Genomic DNA, 19,073 nt, shown 5'->3' with positions numbered 1-19,073 from the left:
TTTTTTTTTGAGTCAGAGTCTCACTGTCACCCAGGCTGGAGTGCAGTGGCATGATCTCGCCTCACTGCAACCTCTGCCTCCTGGGTTCAAGCAATTCTCCTGCCTCAGACTCCTGGGTACTGGGACTACAGGCATGCACTGCCATGCCCGGCTAACTTTTGTATTTTTTGTAGAGAAGGGGTTTCACCATGTTGGCCAGGCTGGTCTCGAACTCCTGACCTCAGGCGATCCACCCTCTTCGGCCTCCCAAAGTGCTGGGATTACAGGCGTTGAGCCACCGTGCCCCGCCCATCCAATTACATTTGAATCTTCTCTTCATTCTATATAAACACTTACAGACCTGTATTCTTATCCTCAGTACAGCTCCTACTTTGATTACACATCTTGTCCTGAGACATACACATGAATTCTCTCACAGCCAGTAAAGTCTAAATAAAATTACCACACAGAGCCAGGTATCCACAACAGTAGGACACAGATTTATTCATTAAACATATGCTGGATTATTGATATAAACCTTGGATTAAAAACTGCTACACTGCATCAGATCAAGAGCCTACTCATGGCTCTTTCAGGTAGCTCTGAAAGAGATGCTGTAGGAAATTAAACTGGTTTATCACAATTAAATTTCACAATGAAGCCGCACACGTTACCATCTGTAACATCATCTTTAAAGGTAAGACATGTATCCTGAATGTTACTGACTTCTCAGAAAGACTCGTGAAAAGATTCAATTTCTACTGACCTTTAAAATGCACAAGCTAATGCAACCACAAGTATAAGGTTGTGTATTCCAAGTGAGATCATTTATGTAAATATGCTCTAGGAAGAACAATGCCCTATATGCATTAAAAAAATTGTATCGCACTCTTTGTCATAAAGGATCTCTCTCCATCTACCAAAGATGCTATAAACACGTTATAATAAAGGTTCTTGAGAGCAAAGAGAAAAAAATGAATTTTCTTTTTGCCATTTCTTTCAGAATTTTCTTCAATTCCATTAGTGGATATTTTCTCTTTTCCTTCCAATTCTTTCATTATATTGTATTTTTTGCTTTTTTATTCCCAGAGTAGTAACACATTTCTTTATTACTCCAGAGTTCCTTTAACCCAAGTTAACTTTACTTCTGATTCAAATGAAAAAGGAATTTGAAGACCAAATAAAGAATGCACATCCTGGATGCTATTAATGTGCAGCACGCACCAAAGGCAAAAAGCAACAAAACAAAACCCTGTAACAACATACACCATGACTTACCTTCTGGTTCACTCTCTGACCCTGAAAGACTGCCATAGCTACTCATTAGTGAGCATAGGGCTGGTGTCACTTCCTTGGGTATCACAGAGCGTTGTGGTTTCTCCTCCTTATCAGACTCTGAAGGGAAAAGAACTCAGATTCAAAACATCTACCACTATAAAAAAGCTGACCATCCCCCACTCCCACATTTGTTAGTGAAAATTAAGTAATTTCTGATCATTTCCTTAATCTTTCCAAAAAACGAATTCTAGGAGGCCAGGAACACTTTCCCCTGGTTTACACATCTTCATGGGCCAAGAAACCATTTGCCCCAGAGGAGACAGTGGGGGGAAAGGAAACTATATAGAGCTCAGTTACTCAGCATGCTTCACAGGTTATACAATCTGAGCATACTCTAAATTAACTTAATTACATAGTCTTTGCTGTTCATTTACAAGTAGTAGGAAGGCCCAAACTTTATTTAACTTCACTGGATTGGGATCACTGCCTCTGAAAATTAAGTTTAGAAATAAATGAAATATTAACATACCTATGCTTTTAACTGTTTTTAAGACTGTTTTTCAGGATCCAAATAATATTCAAAGCATTTCTATAGGCTTAGTCAAACAGTAATGCTGAAATTAATCCACCCAAAGTTTTTTAGAGACAGAGTCTTGCTGTGTCACACAGGTTGGAGTGCAGTGGCATAATCTCGGCTCACCACAACCTCTGCCTGCCAGGCCCAAGCAATCATCCTACCTGAGCCTCCTGAGTAGCTGGGATTACAGGTGTGTGCCACTATGCCCGGCTAATTTTTTGTATTTTTAGTAGAGATGGGGTTTCACCATGTTGGCCAGGCTGGTCTCAAACTCCTGGCCCCAAGTTGATCCACTTGCCTTGGCCTCCCAAAGTGCTGAGATTACTGTGACCAGCCCACCCAAAGTTTTTATTATTTAAAACTTAAATAAACAAGAACTTAAATAAACAAGGCAACCATGAGAATTTACCAAGCATAATACTAAAGTGCCTGCCAAATGTAAAGTGTTTGATCCAGGCCCAGCAAGCCTAGTTGTAGCCCCAGGACACCACCTATTACATTTCTTTTTGGCAGCTCTAACAATCTATTAACTCTATTCTAGACAACCAATAAAAATAAGGCCTCACTGAAGACAATAAGTAATTTGTGTATTTAATTAACCAACTCAACCCAAAACCAAGATAAAATGTTTCAAGACTAAGCATTTAATGTTCACCAAGCCAGTCTAGGGGAAACCAAAGCATGCCAGTAGGAAATGGGAGTATCTTTCTGTGTGAATGTTCAACTGCCACCTTCTGCTGGATGAAGCTAAATCCTCTCTCCTCACTACCCACCATCATACCTATAAAAGTACTCCTTGTCAATTTTAAGCTAAATTACCTTTTCTCCTTGATTAATAAAGGGAAAGGAAAGTATGCAGTTTATGTGAATTACGAGTAGATTAAGCAGAAATCTACCACAGTGTTAGTATGCAGACTTTCCATTCATTGGTTGAATGATGAAAGACCAAACTGTAGCATTTATTTCCAAGACTCAAAGAGAGGTAACAAAAATTACAGTAATAGTTGAATATTATGTTCTTCAAAAGCATGATCTGACCTAATCCTTACGAGGTATGTGATGAGTGATGAAACAAAAATCCAGATATTTTGAGTACTTTTCCTTAAGACAACTATAAATCAGTTGGGTCAAATTTAAAGCCTGGCTATCTGACTCCAAATCCAAATTGTTATCAGTGAGCCAGAATGCTTCCCACAGACATATAGTCTTCTTAAAATGAAGCCATCCTATCAAAGTGTTTTTATGGTCCACAATAATGCTAACAATGTCTCCCAGCCATAGCTCCATTCCTTTCTTCCCTTTTATAGTAAAACTCTAAACAGTTATTTGATATGCAATCATACCTTGGAGATATTGTGGATTTGGTTCCAGACCACTGGAATCAAGTGAATACAGCAATAAAGCAAGTCACACACATTTTCTGGTTTCTCAGTGCATATAAAAGTTATGTTTACACTACACTGTAGCATATGAAATGTGCAATAGCATTATGTTTTAAAACATAATGCTTGTACCTTAATTTAAAAATATTTCATTGCTAAAAAATGCTAAAACTCATCTGAGACTTCAGGAAGTTGTGATATTTTTGCTGACGGAGGGTCTTGCCTTGATGTTGCTGGCTGCTGACTGATCAGGGTTGTGGTCACTAAAGGCTGGGGTGACTGTGGCAGTCTTTCTGCCTTGACTGCTATTCCTTTAGGTATCGGCCCCACATTTCATTCAGATGTCTTGTTTTTTTTTTTTTTTTTTTTTTTTGAGACGGAGTCTCGCTCTGTCGCCCAGGCTGGAGTGCAGTGGCCGGATCTCAGCTCACTGCAAGCTCCGCCTCCCGGGTTTATGCCATTCTCCTGCCTCAGCCTCCCGAGTAGCTGGGACTACAGGCGCCCGCCACCTCGCCCGGCTAGTTTTTTGTATTTTTTTTTAGTAGAGATGGGGTTTCACCGTGTTAGCCAGGATGGTCTTGATCTCCTGACCTCGTGATCCGCCCGTCTCGGCCTCCCAAAGTGCTGGGATTACAGGCTTGAGCCACCGCGCCTGGCCTCATTCAGATGTCTTAATGTCACCTTATCAGAGATGCCTTTACTGATCACTTCAGATAAAAGAGCATATCCCCTTCTCTGACCACTATTCTCTATTATTTTACTCAGCTTCACTCATCTTTATAATTCTGTTTTTTGTTTGTTTGTTTGTTTTTGTTTTTTTCAAGATGGAGTTTCACTCTGCTGCCCAGGCTGGAGTGCAGTGCATTCCACCTCCTGAGTTCAAGCGATTCTCCCCTTAGCCACCTGAGTAGCCGGAATTACAGGCACTTGCCACCACGCCGGGCTAATTTTTATAGTTTTAGTAGAGACAGAGTTTCACCATGTTGGCCAGGCTGGTCTCGAACTCCTTACCTCAAGTGATCTGCCCCCCTTGGCCTCCCAAAGTGCTGGGATTACAGGCGTGAGCCACTATGCCCAGCTCCCACATTTTCTGTATTACTTTTATAATCAGAAAATAACAGAAAAAAAAAAAAAAACAAAGGGAAACTGACTCTGGAAAACTATTCCTCACAATCCAATTCATGAAGCAGAGGGCAAGGCTTTAATGTCCTTTCCTTCCTGGCTTCTTTTGCAAACTTTGTATTTTGAAACAATTTTGGATTTATACAAATGTTGCAAAGATAGTACAGAGTCTCCATATACCTTTCATGCAACTTCCCTAATGTTACCATCTTACATAACTAAAGCACCTTATTATAGCTAAGAAGTTAACACTGGTACCACACTAGTATTTAAACTACAGACTGTAATGTAATTTCACCAGCTTTTCCACTAACGTCCTTTTTCTGTTCCAGGATACAATCTGCTATACTACACTGCATTCGGTTGTCATGACTCCTTAATCTTTTCTAAATCTGTGACAGTTTCTCAGTCTTTCCTTGTTTTTTTACGAACTTGACACTTTGAAGATTATTGTCAGGTATTTTTAGAATGTCCCTCAGTTTGGGTCTGTCTGACATTTTTGAAGATTAGACTGAGACTATGGATTTTGGGGAGGAATACCACAGAGATGTGCCCTTCTCATCACATCCCAGGTCCATGATATCAGTAAGACTTGTTACTGGTAATGTTGACTTTGACTGCTTGATGGTCTGCCTGCTTTCTCTACTACAAAGTTACAATTTTTCTCTTTCATTATTATATTTTTTGAAATGAGTTACTAAGTTTAGCTCACACTCCTGGGAAGAAGAATTAAGTTTCAACTCAAGTAAGGAATATTAAAGAATTTTGGACATATGTTAAAACCACGGTAACTAATAATTAATAAATAAATATTTTGGGGGGAGATATTTTGATGCTATAGCAAATATTGTTTCATTTTAACGTTTCACCACTAATTTTACCATTCATCAGTGGATCTTGCCCAAAACAATTATTGGTGCTCTAATGCTGACTTGCTATTTCTCTCATTTCTTCTACATTTAATAATTAGAATTCTTTTGTAAGAAAGATCTGTCCCTCCTCCCCCACATTTATTTATTTATTTAGGCACTGATATCAGTATAGACTCATGGATATTTATTCTATTCTGAGGGTTATAATTTATTATTATTTATCTTGTGGCACCAATTGTTCCAACTTTGGCCCTTGAGAACTCTTTCTAGTATCCTTCTGACATGCCCACACCTTCACATTTTTTGAGTATTTTCTTACTTTCTGGCACTATGAGATGCTCTAGGTTCAGTTTATATTTTCCCTGTCCCAACCCCAGAATTAGCCATTTCTCCAAAAGGCTCTGGTTCCTTTACCTGGAGAACAGCATTTGGAAACCACAATTAGAGACCTAGGTGTACTTGTTCCTAAGAGTGTCAAAGCTCACTATACTTGACTTACCCAAAGGGTAAGTTACAAATTCACAAAATAACTCTTTCCCTATGTTTTCTTCTCCACTCAGTTAAATGTTTAAGGGACAAACCACATGTAATAACACTTCGAAAAATACTGTCCTTTTGGCACTATCAGAACATCTTCTACAGTGACTTTTCATCTTAAAAAAAAAAAAAAAAAACAGTCCCTGGGATCTACCTAGCAGCTCCAATGCAGGCATTTTTAGCACCTATCTGTAAAGACTATGCTGAAGGCATTGTACTGGCTGACAAAATAATACTCAAGAAACTTCATTTTTAAAAAGCTGCTAAAACATCTTTCTAAACTGAAAATACTAGTATAGAGATAGCAGCAATTGATCTGATAAAACCAGACTTCAGCATTTTTATAAAATACGAGCTCAAACAATTTCTCTTACCATTAAAACATTAGCGACACTGTTCTTAGGGTAAATCTCACCTCTCTCTCTCATATATACACATCATGTTCCCACCATCCCAAAAAATAATCTAATGCAATCATCTTAAAAATTATCCTTAGACTATGAGTTTCTGGAAGGCAGGGAGACTCCTTTGAAATCCTTGGCATTATAGTGAATTACAGTGCTGGGTAAGCCAAACGCAGGACCTTATAAATCCCCACCAAAAGGAAAGTAGCAAAATAACATTGCCCTTTGAATATCTTGTCCACTCTAAACACCAGCTGTAAAACTTCCTATCTGGCTTCTTTCTGTAACTTATTTCTTTACTTACTTATCCGTACACCCCGCCCACCAACCCCATCCCACTATTTCCTATTGCCTTTATGGAGCAAAGCACAATAGTATGCTCGAGCCCAAGATTTGTAATTAAGTATTCTTTAAAAAATGCTTAAAAGTTTAAAATGTTTAATAATAATAATAATAATAATGCTTAAATGTTTAAAAGTCACCCTCAAAAATAGGGACTTTGCTTTATAGTCTCCAACTCTCAAAGAAGGCAGTTAACAATGGGTATCCATGACGCCTGATGTGCTGGGCCAGCTTATTTTCTTATTTTAATGCCTACCTTTAAAACAACCTAGGTTATGTGAGTGTGCAGTTAGGCTTATGTCCCAGTGTTCTATGACAACAGCTATATTTTAACAAATGACTAATAACTTGGATTGCCTTTGTCTTGTGGATACTGAGGCACTTCAGTCATAGATGATCAATGCCACCTTACTGACCCGCTTTCTTTCTAGCTCAGACAACTGACTTATTGTTTAAAACTACAGGCCAGGAAAGCCATAAACTTGTTGCATATGTATTTAAACAATGGCAACAAAATGAACTGGATGCTAACTAATGAGATACCAAATCAAACAAAGAAAAAACAATCCTTAAGTTAGGCCAGTCAGCAGAATACACAAGGAAATAAAAAATATGCTAGTAAGGAAATCTAATGACAGACAATAAACCACACTCAAAACTGATAAATTGGGAGACTCCTTTAAATAAAAGGCTTTCCCATCAAAACAACGTCAATTCTCAATTCAAAGTAGCTGCACAATTACTGAGAGTACACATAGCACCAAATACAATAAAGAAAAGGTAAGCCCAGGCAATGATTTTCCAAGCATGATCTGAAATTTTTGAAAATCCTCTAGAACTTGAGTCTTGTTTAAAATGTGAGTGCTGATGTCTGGATTAAGTTCTGAGCCAGAAAAAGGCAAAAAATGGAAGCAATTGGGAGAACTTTATTATTAAAGTGAGCTTAGTGCTAAAAAGTGTCAACTGCCATATGAGAACAGTGGGTCATGTTATCACAATGCTGGCCGCTGGCCTGCCACTGACAACTTGAATAACCAGATTTTAAGGTTGGCTGGTTCTGGCCCAAGGTAAGAGAAGCTGCCTCCAAACAAGTGGAAAACATATTGGAGAGTGGAGAATATTTAGGGAGCGGTATCCAATCTTTTGGCTTCCCTGGGCCACACTGGAAGATTTGTCTTGGGCCACACATAAAACACACTAACAGCTGATGAGCTTAAAAAAAACAAAAATCACACAAAAGAATCTCACATTTTAAGGAAGTTTACAAATTTTTATTGGGCTGCATTCAAAGCCATCCTTGGGGGCATATGGCCTGTGGGCCATGGACAAGCCTGACTTAGGACATATGAAAACAGGGGGATGGAGTGTCTGTAGCTATACCTGCAGTGAAAAGTTAAAGAACCTATGGCTTAAAACAACCGTCCCCAGCCTTTTTGGCATGCGGGACCAGTTTTGTGGAAGACAATTTTTCCAAGGACAGAGGGTGCAAGGATTGCGGATGGTTTCGGGATGATTCAGCACATTACATTTACTGTGTACTTTATTTCTATTATTATTACATTGTAATATACAATAAAATAATTGTACAATGCACCATAATGTAGAATCAGTGGGAGCCCTGAGCTTGTTTTCCTGCAACTAGATGGTCCCATGTTGGGATGATGGGAGACACTGACAGATAATCAGGCATTGGATTCTCATAAGGAGCACACAACCTAAATCCCTCGTGTACAGTTCACAACAGGGTTCACACCCCTATGAGAATCTAATGCTGCCACTCATCTGACAGGAGGCGGCGCTCACAGGTAGTAAGGCAGGCAATAGGGAATGGGTGTAAATACAGATGAAGCCATGCTTGCTCGCTGCTCCCCGCCTCCCCATCCCCGCTCCCCGCTGGGGTTCCTAATAGGCCAAGGAAGTATACCACTGGCCTAAAACAGATTTGGAAAATATCAAAGTCCAGAAGAAATCCCAGGTACAAGATAAGGTGAATTTAAATGACAGCTTTCCTACAAAATTAAGCTACCATAATTTGATCATTGGCATTGTGATTTCCTTGGTTATAATACAATATTATAAAAATTAATAAATTTTTAAATATTTAAAATTATAAATTTGTAGCTTATATGGGTAATTTTTATATTCAAGATATATGTTCTCATCTTTGACACTCGAAACAGGCATGTTCCCATCCTTGACCCTCATTATAGGTAAGGGTTTCAACATTTAAACCAAAACAAAATTATTTGAGATCTCTCTTTTTTTTTTTTTGAGACCGAGTCTTGCTCTGTGGCCCAGGCTAGAGTGCAATGGTGTGATCTCAGCTCACTGCAACCTCCACCTCGTGGGTTCAAGCGATTCTCCTGCCTCAGCCTCCCAAGTAGCTGGGATTACAAGCATGCGCCATCACGCCCGGCTAATTTTTGTATTTTTAGTAGAGATGGGGTTTCATCATGTTGGCCAGGCTGGTCTCGAACTCCTGACTTAAGATGATCCACTTGCCTCAGCTTCCCAAAGTGCTGGGATTACAGGCGTGAGCCACCACGCCCGGCCTGAGATCTCTCTTTCAACTGCTTCTCAGAATCCAACTGAGTTATTTCTACCAATAAGGATGAGAGGATTTACCACTGTTTCTCATGTCTAAGGCATCTATTGAGGACTAAGACAAGCTTAAATAGAAGCAAGATACAACCGTCTTTTAGTTGGTGTTTTACTAGATGAGTACATACTGAAATACTTTTTTTTTTTAAAAAAAGGGAAAACAGTATTAACCATCTACCAAAGCTAAGTTAACAAAATGAAGACAACAAAGATTATCCAATATCAGAGTCTTAGTCCTTCAAGTGTTCATTTAGAAAATTGCACAAAGTAAAAGAATTACATAATTTTCAAATTAGTAACTTACTGATTATAATGGTAGTCTTCACATTTGTGTTTTAAGTGTTTTAATGACATAAAAGCTTATATTTGAGTACAGATGGTCTTTTGTCATCAAGGCCACACATTACAAGTCTGAAGAAGCAAGTGATCTCTCTCTAAAATTTTTTGAAAGAAAACAACAACAACAAAAAATCAGTGCCCAAGAGTCAACTCAGCACTGGCTCAAAATACCATCTGCCTTCTTCTTGCTCTCTCTCACATCTCAACTACCCTAGACTCAAACAATATTTTTTTACACAAATTCAGACTTCATATTTAGAGGATGTGCAGTGTACTGGCGGAGTGAGACTAATACGTTCAAATTCTCAATCTGCCACTAATGAGTAGAATGACTCAGGTAAACTATTAGGTTGATGCAAAAGTAACTGCATTTTTTACTATTACTTTCAATGGCATAAGCATACGTAGTCTCTATGTTCCTCATTTCTAAAATGGAAACAATAACGGTATATGTGTAAAAGGTTGTCATGAGAAGACTTCATCTATATAAAGCATATAAAACTCAGTAAGTGCCTTATTCAATAAGTGTTAGTTGATATTAACTTATCATTAATGTTTTTACTAAATTTTATCTTCCACTAAGTCTAATGTTCCCTTATGCAATGATCTTTTTCCATCCTAATTCAGTCAGCGAATTAGTTATCCTTTCTCTTCTTGCCATTCCTAAGTTCAAAAACTTGCCATGTGATTATCATAGAAGCCAACATCATCCAAGTTAAACAGGCTACAATCGAATCTACAATGTCAGTAATGTCAGTTCATTCACTAATAATCTTTGGGTATTCCTTTGCAGTACAAAGCATATGCAATTAGATAAAGCATCACAATGTTACTGGAGGAATAGGTAGTATAAATATTTACATATACATTTCATTTTTCAGGAAGAGAAATGGAGTCTCAAAGGCTAAATGATATCTGTATGTGATAGCAGCATTTTAATGCTTTTATTTTTCAACTAATAAGCAAGGTAACTTGCCTTATACATTTTACAGGAAATTCAAGGACAAATATATATAAATATAACCTATGCTCTGAAGAAGAACAGTACTAATCAAACATAATGAATTAGTACTTTTTGCCCAGAGATCATGCTCATGCTCAGTAGCATAAAGTATACTGACTTCCATTAGAATTGCTGCTTTATAGGTAAAGGGAAAATCCACATATTTGAGTAAACTTGAATGTACAGCATTAATACATTCAAAACAATCTTAAGAAATTTCTAAGGTTACATCATACTAATGAAAATTATCCAGCAACAACAGTCTTTCTCCTATAGCCTCCCTTCCCCATGTACCCACCCAAGACTTAGAAAAGATGTTCTGAAATGACGTTTTAAACAAGATGCTCCTATTAAAAACAAAACAAAAGCATCATTCTGCATTGTTACACATTTGATATTAAACTTTCCACAAACAAGGCTGTGAATAATCAACTTCAGCATCATTGTCTATACACTTATAAATGTTATTTTCCTGTTTAGCTTACCAGAATCACTGTTTATCAAAACACCAAGAGGATCTGCATTTGCCTCAGGTGGACTTTCTGGCTTCAAATCACACAAGTGATTGCCTGATCCAGTGACTGCTCTCTGTCTAGCATTGTCGTTTTTCCATTTGTGATTCTTGCCAGGACTTCTGATCTTTGCCATTTGTGAATGTCTGGACATCCCCTTCATCTTTCTGGAGTAAGAAAATTGCAATTTTTAACATAAAAGGCACTGACCTTCCAAGAAAAAAAAGACTACTAAATACAAAAGAAACTTAGTTGTAAAATTGATCACTTGTAGCCTAGTACATTAAATAGACCAAAATAAAAGAAATTCCAGTGACTTCCAAAGACAGGGAAGCCTATGATAGAACTTTAGAAGGACAGCAACCACAATATACCACACCTTATTGATTCTATGCTGCAAATTTCTACCCATATTGTTATCCTTCTGAAATTGGGCTGCATAGTATCATCATTAAAGGCCAATTTAACTGGCAGCATTCTTTCGTTCTTCTATTGTACACGAAAGTGTTTTTTTTTTTTTTTTTTTGGAAACAGTGTCTCGCTCTATCACCAGGCTGGAGTGCAGTGGCATTATCTCAGCTGACTGTCACCTCCACCTCCCAGGTTCAAGCGATTTTCCTGCCTTAGCTTCCCAAGTAGCTGGGATTATAGGCACGTGCCACCACGCCCAGCTAATTTTTGTATTTTTAGTAGAGACAAGGTTTCACCATGTCGGCCAGGATGGTCTCGATCTTCTGACCTCGTGATCTGCCCACCTCTGCCTCACAAAGTGCTGGGGTTACAGATGTGAGCCACCATGCCCAGCTGAAAGTGTTTCTTAGAGTTTATAAAGTATGTTCACTCTTGTCTACTCATTTTATTTTCTTTTGAGATGGAGTCTTGCTCTGTCGCCCAGGCTGGAGTGCAACGGCATGATCCTGGCTCACTGCAACTTCCACCTCCCAGTTTCAAGTGATTCTCCTGCCTCAGTCTCCCAAGTAGCTGGGATTACAGGCACCCACCATCAGCCTGGCTAATTTTTGTATTTTTGTAGAGACAAGGTTTCACTGTGTTGGCCAGGATGGTCTCGAACTCCTGACCTCAGGTGATCCACCCACCTCGGCCTCCCACAGTGCTGGAATTACAGGCATGAGTACACCCGCCTTGTCTACTCGTTTTTAAGGAGCTAAAGTTTCTGAAGCATTTACAAATATGCCTTGTTTGACCTTCACGAACCCTCTGAAATAGGTAAGACAGGTACTATTTTCTCTACTTTATAGGCCTATCACAACACATAAGCATAATTGCAATTTCACAGCCAGCTCAAATCAAGTGCCCTCTCAACAGCCACAACTACTTTCGGAAAGAAAGCAAGTATTGGCCAGGTGCGGTGGCTCATGCCTGTAATTTCAGCACTTTGGGAGGCCAAGGTGGGCGGACCACTTGAGCTCAGGAGTTCGAAATTACCTTGGGCAACCTTGTCTCTACTAAAATAAAAAATAAGCTGGGCGTGGTAGCAGGCGCCTGCAGTCCCAGCTTCTCGGGAGGCTAAGGCACGAGAATTGCTTAAACTTGGGACGTGGAAGTCCCAGTGAGCCGAGATTGTGCCACTGTACTCCAGCCTAAGCAAAGCAAGACTGTCTCCAGAAAAAAAGAAAAGAAAAAGAAAGCAAGTATTTATGTGAGCATCTTCTAATTTAAACTATGTGTGTGTGTGCAGGGGCGGGAAAGACGGTTAAAAAAGGTTCCTTCATAGTAGACAATAACACAAGGTATTCTTTGGTGGAACTGAGTTTTCACAAAGATAGGTTTTTGACAGTTTGTCATTTATTGGGCAAAATTCATTTTTCATTAATAATGGAGGATGCAGTAAACAGATTAATTAGAAATCTGCATCTAAATCTCAATTTTGTCACTTACAGGCTGTGTCTGCTGCACAAATATTTGCATGCCTAAACCTGTTTATTCCTTTAAACAGAATGGGAATCATAGGGACATAGAATTAAGATAATATACAGTACTTCACAGTTAGAGCAAGATAACACATTAAGCCTAATGACAGTTTACTATCATAACATTTTTGAAATAATTTGTTAAACCAACATGTTTAATTTATGTATCTGCAAATCTGCAACCCAGAGATTATTAATCCCTTTAGGGGCATAATAACCCTTGGAGAATCTCATTATAAAAATTAATATATAGGTATAGTTCAAATTTTGCAAAATGCCATGGACCAATCTCCAGTGTCCATCCACAGATGTCAGGCTGAGAACCTAACAGTGTCAGTGCAAAGAAAACAGGTCTAGTTTCTGCCTCTGGCTCACTGGCCCCATAAGGATAATGAAGAGATGCCACTTTCCTTGAGCTCCCATTCACAGATACCTTCCCTGTATCTTTTCTCTTATAGCGTCTGACCACAGCTAGCTTGAATGATCATCATTAAGGTATTCACTAATAAGTAATGAGTTAAAAAGATCCTTCACTAATGACATCTATAAGAATTAACTGAGAAAGTAGTGTATCTGTTATTTGCACTCTATTTCACCTTCGAGGGAGTAGTTCTGTTATACCACTTGACAATCATTTGAAAGGAAAAGTTTATTTAATCAACCATCTAAAAATAGTTATAAAAGGTATAATGTAAATAAAAATGTAGATGTACATAAAATGGAGAGATTAAGGAATAAAAAAAGATTCCATCCAAAAGAAGGCAAAAAAGGAACAAAGAACAAATTAAAAACCCAACTATATTAGGAATTACATTAAATGTAAATGAACTAAGCACTAGTTAAAAGGCAAAGATTTTCAGTTTGGATCACTAAGAAGACAAAATTATATAATATATAGGAGATACACTTTAAATAAAGAGACACAAAAAGTTTAAAAGGAATAGGTTGTTGAAAACACGATCCTTTCTGCATTGCATTATACTGCCAGATTTATCGTAAGTTAGGTGATTGTTTCTCAGTGGATCTGTTTGTGGACTCTATTCTGCTCTATTTATCTATTTAACCTTGGACAACACGACACTATCTTCATTACTCTAGCTTTCTTAGTTGCTGTTCTAGATCCTTTGTATTTTCATATGCAATCATGTACCACATAATGACATTTTGATCAACAATGGACCACATATATGACAGCAGTCCTATAAGATTATAGCAGAGTTAAATAATTCCCAATAATGTCATATCATCATAAAGTAAAAAATCACTTTTACAAAACAATTTAGTGTAGCCTATGTGTACAATGTTTGTAATGTCTTAGTGTATAGTAATGTCCTGGGCCTTCACATTCACTCACCACTCACTCACTGACTCACCCAGGGCAACTTCCAGTCTTGCAAGTTCTCTTCATGGTAAGTGTCCCATTCAGGTATATCATTTTTTACCTTTAATGGTGTATTTTTACTGAAACTCTTCTATATTTAGATACACAAATACTTAGCATTGTGTTACAACTGGATACAGTAAGACAGGGTATGGGGATGTAGCCTAAGAGCAAGAGGCTTTACTGCACAGCCTAGGTATGTAGTAGGCTGTATTATCTAAGTTTGTGTAAGTATACTCTATGATGTTCATAACAACAAAATTGCCTAACCCGCTTCTCAGAATGTATCCCTGTCATTAAGTGACACACTGTAATTTTAAAGCTTATCAATCTCCCCCATCCCTCCTCCACATAAATAAATAAATAAATAAATAAATAAATAAATAAATAAATAAACTTGCTGGAATTCTGACTGTAATCAATTGGATTTGGGGGAGAATTAAGATAATTATATTGTTTTCCAGTCCGTGTATATTATATATTGCTCCATTTATGCAGGCCTTGAATTTTTCTGAGCAATGTTTTGTAGTTTTGAGTGTAGAGTCTTGCAGATCTTTTGTTAGGTTTATTCCTAGGCATTTGATACTATTCTAAATGGTATCTTTTAAATTTTCACTTTTTAATTGTTTGTTGCTACTTTATAGAAATAGAGTTGATTTTTAAAATATTGTTTTTACAAGTATTTGGCAACTTTGCTAAATTCATTTATAAAAGTGGTAACACTGGACATCCTTATCTTGCTTCTAATCTCAGGGGAGGTGGAGGAGTGATCACTACTGCACCATTAAGTATGATATGGCTATAGAGTATTGATAGATATCCTTTATTAGATTAAAGAAATTATTTTCTATTACTAGTTTGCTGATATGTCTTTTTTTATGAACAGGTGGTACATTTTATCAAACTGTTTTCCCTACTCATTAAGTTAATAGCATTTTCCTCCTTCACTGTGTTAATGTGATAAATAAACATGCTCCTGGAATAAGTCCCATTTAGTCATGATGTTTATCCTTTTTACATACTGCCAGATTTAATTTGCTAACATTTTGTATAGGATTTTTGTCTCTCTGCTCAAGAGTTGTGTTTGTTTCAAAATTTTCACTTTACATATTTTAAAGCTATATTACTAGACACATACAGATTTAGAATTGGTATGTCTTCTTGTTGTTGCACTGACTCTTTTAACATTACAAAATATTCCCATTTATCCCTAATAACACATCTTGCTTTAACATCTATTTGGTCTGATATTAATATGTTGTACCAGGTTACTTTTGGTTGGGGTCTGCATGGTATAACAATTAGTACTGGATCAACTGTAATTCATATGTGAAAAAATTTTAAAGGTCCTTAACCCCTACACTATGTACAATAATTAATTCTAGACATATACCACAATGGCAAAGCAATAAATCTTCTAAAAGAAAACAAAGAAATAGCTTTATGATCTCCAAGTAAGCAAATATTTTTTAAGGCAGAATACACACAGCACTGACCATAAATATAAAAGATTAATAAATCAGACTTCATGAAAATTGCAACTTTTATTTATAAAAGACACCATTAAGAACTTCTGTTTCTGGCCAAAATAAAGTAACAGGAACTGAATTTATCCTCCTACCTGAAATAACCAAAAAATTAGCCAAAATGAAGAAACAACAGTCTCTATGACATAGGACATCAAGCAATAAGAGCAGTGATCCCTGAAAGACGGAAAATAAATGAACAGTAAACCCTGCAACTGCCCTTGCTTACAGCCTTAAGAGTTTCCAGACTGTAGAAAAGAGGAATCCAGATGGGACGTGGTAGAATCCCTGAGGTGAGGAACTGGAGTTGAGACACCAGAGAGAGCAAGACATCTAGAGCTTGCAGGATGTACCTGAGAGGAAAAAACTACAGAGAGAGAGAGAACTCTAGAGATTTGCAGATTTACCCTGGACTATTTAGCAGAAGAATGATCGGCATGTATTTGTCAGGAAACTACCCAAAGTTGGGGAAAAAAAAACCATCCAAAAGGCTCAGAGTTATCAGCACCTTATCTTCACTCGGAGTCATAGCTAGGTCCTGTTTGTACCTCATATTTCATAGGGCATGGGGTAAGATACCCAGTAAGATCTTACATCAGTAGTGAGTAGTTAGGTTCAGACTAAACACTGCTCTGGTTTCGTCTACCAAATCTTAAAAGCAAGACCCAGAAGGATCAAACTGTTTCTAAGTAACTCAGTTGTGTTCTCAGAAAAAAGTTCAAGAACATTTATAGAAACACAAAAATATACAGCACCTAATGTGGTTTGGTTGTGTCCCCACCCAAATCTCATCTTGAATTGTAACTCCCACAACCCCACATGTCATGGGAGGAACCCGGTGGGAGGTGATTGAAATATGGGGGTGGGTCTTTCCTGTGCTGTTCTTGTGATAGTGAGTGAATGAGTCTCGTGAGGTGTGATGGTTTTAAAAAGCGGAGTTTCCCTGCACAAGCTCTCCTCTCTCTGCCTAATGCCATTCACAGAAAATGTGACTTGCCCCTCTTTGCCTTCCTCCACAATTGTGAGGCTTCCCCAGCCACGTGGAACTGTAGGTCCAGTTAAACCTCTTTCTTTTGTAAATTGCCCAGTCTCGGGTATTCTTTATCAGCAGGGTGAAAATGGACTAATACAGCATCCAATAATGTAAAATTTCCAGTGTCAAGTATCCAATAAAAAATTACCAGGCATGGGGCCAGGAACAGTGGCTCACACCTGTAATCCCAGCACTTTGGGTGGAAAGGTGGGCAGATCACGAGGTCAAGAGATTGAGACCATCCTGGCCAACATGGTGAAACCCTGTTTTCGCTAAAATACAAAAATTAGCTGGGCGTGATGGCGCATGCCTGTAGTCCCAGCCACTCGGGAGGCTGAGGCAGGAGAATCGCTTGAACCCAGGAGTCAGAGGTTGCAGTGAGCCAAGATCACGCCACTGCACTCCAGCCTGGGGACAGAGCGAGACTCCATCTCAAAAAAAGAAAAAAAATTACCACGCTTGCAACAAAGCAGGAAAATATAACACAAAATAAAGAGAAATATCAATTAAAAGGTGATCCAGAACCAACACAAATATTAAAATTAGCAGGAAGAAATTAAAAGTTACTATAACTGTACTTTATGTTTAAAAAGTTAAGCAGAGAAATAAAAGAACCAAACCAACCTTTTTTTTTTTTTTTTTAACAAGACAGAGACTCGTTCTGTCAATCAGGCTGGAGGGCAGTAGCACAATCACAGACCACGGTAGCCTTGAACTCCTGGGCTCAAGTGACCTCCTGCCTCAGCCCCTCGAGAAGCTGGGACTACAGGTGTGTACCACCATGTTCAGCTAACTTTTAAATTTTTTTGTATAGAGAAAGTCTTGCTATGTTGCCCAGGCTGGTCTTGAACTCCTGGGCTCAAGCACTCCTCCCACGTTGGCCCCCCAAAGCACTAGGATTACAGGCATGAGCTACCATGCCCAGCCCAAATCAAACGTCTAAGAATAAAAACTACAATGTCTGAGATAAAACATGCAAAATTACATTGAGACAAAATATACATAAGACTAATGAAAGATTAGACACTGCATAAGAAAGATTAATGAACATGAAGGCATAGCAATAGAAATGATCTAAAATGAGACACAGAGGAAAAAAAGTTTTAAAAAATGAAAAGAGCATCAGTAAGCAATAGAACAACTTTAAACAGCCTATTATACATGTAACTGGAGTCTGAAAGGGAGAGGAAGGTAGAGAAAAAACATTTGCAGAAATAATGGCCAACATTTTCCCAAATCTGATAAAAATTATAATCCAAGAAGTTCAACAAATGCCAAGCACAAGAAACATAAAGAAAACTATACCGAGACACATCATAAATTGCTCAAAACTGGTGATAAACAGAAAAATCTTAAAAGAAGCCAGAGATAAATTTATACAGATAAAAAAGATAATAATGACAACAGATTTCTCATTGAAAACAATGATAATGAGAGGACAATGGAATCACATCTTTAGAGTACTACACATTTGAAAAACTGTTAACTGATTACATATCCTGCAGAAGTATCTTTCAAAAAGGCAAAATACTTTTTCAGACACACAAAGCTGAAAAAAGTAATTCCCAGCAAATTCTCACTGCAAGAAATATTAAAGGAAGTCCTTCAGACAGAGGAAAAATGACATCAAATGGAAAGATGGATCTACACAAAAGAAGGAAGAGCCCTAAAAATAGTAACTACATAGCTATCCTAACTATCACTGACCAATCCCCAGCTTTAATGGAGCCTTGTCAAGATTAACAGATATGCCTGACTCCTAGCTGATCCCAAATATCTGAGCAATGAACAGTTACTGTTGTATAAAAAAAGGAAAAAGGATATCCATTAAGACAATAAAAAGACAAGCCACATATTGTGAGATATATCTGCAATACATATACTCCAAAGTAAGATTTGTATCCGAGTAAATTACTCTTACAAATCAGAAAAGCAACCCCAATTAAAAACTGGTCAAAGGCTTGAACTGGTACTACCCAAGAGAATATTCAAATAGTCAATAAGCATATGAAAAGGGATTAACACCATAAGACAGGAGGAAAATGTTACAACAAGAGGAAAAGGTGTAACTTACCAAGCACTGACCAGGACACAGAGCAATAAGATGCATTTAGTAGAAGTGTTAAACTAGTTCGACCACTTCGGAAAACTGGCCATATCTATTAAAGCTAAACATGTGGATACCCTATGACCTAGCATATTTATATGACCAATGAAAATGAGCCCTATGTAAACAAGACAGGTAAAAGAATGT

The 19,073-nt window shown here is 37.8% G+C and overlaps 1 protein-coding gene across 1 annotated transcript in view; it reads right to left on the bottom strand.

Moving 5' to 3' along the window:
• The window catches only part of LOC105491697 (nuclear FMR1 interacting protein 1), a 53,063-nt gene that overhangs the window by 7,748 nt on the left and 26,242 nt on the right, over positions 1 to 19,073 (bottom strand). The window contains exons 7-8 of the mRNA XM_011758280.3: positions 10,922 to 11,115; positions 1,258 to 1,374 (exon numbers count right to left, since the gene is read on the bottom strand). Of these exons, the coding sequence (XP_011756582.2) occupies positions 1,258 to 1,374; positions 10,922 to 11,115 (311 nt within the window). The remainder of the gene's footprint in view (positions 1 to 1,257; positions 1,375 to 10,921; positions 11,116 to 19,073) is intronic.

The sequence above is a fragment of the Macaca nemestrina genome, chromosome 16 (assembly GCF_043159975.1).
Source record: "Macaca nemestrina isolate mMacNem1 chromosome 16, mMacNem.hap1, whole genome shotgun sequence".
In the NCBI taxonomy this organism is placed as follows: domain Eukaryota; kingdom Metazoa; phylum Chordata; class Mammalia; order Primates; family Cercopithecidae; genus Macaca; species Macaca nemestrina.
The sequence above is the reverse complement of the archived record's forward strand: the minus strand, read 5'-3'. Positions and strand labels throughout refer to the sequence as shown.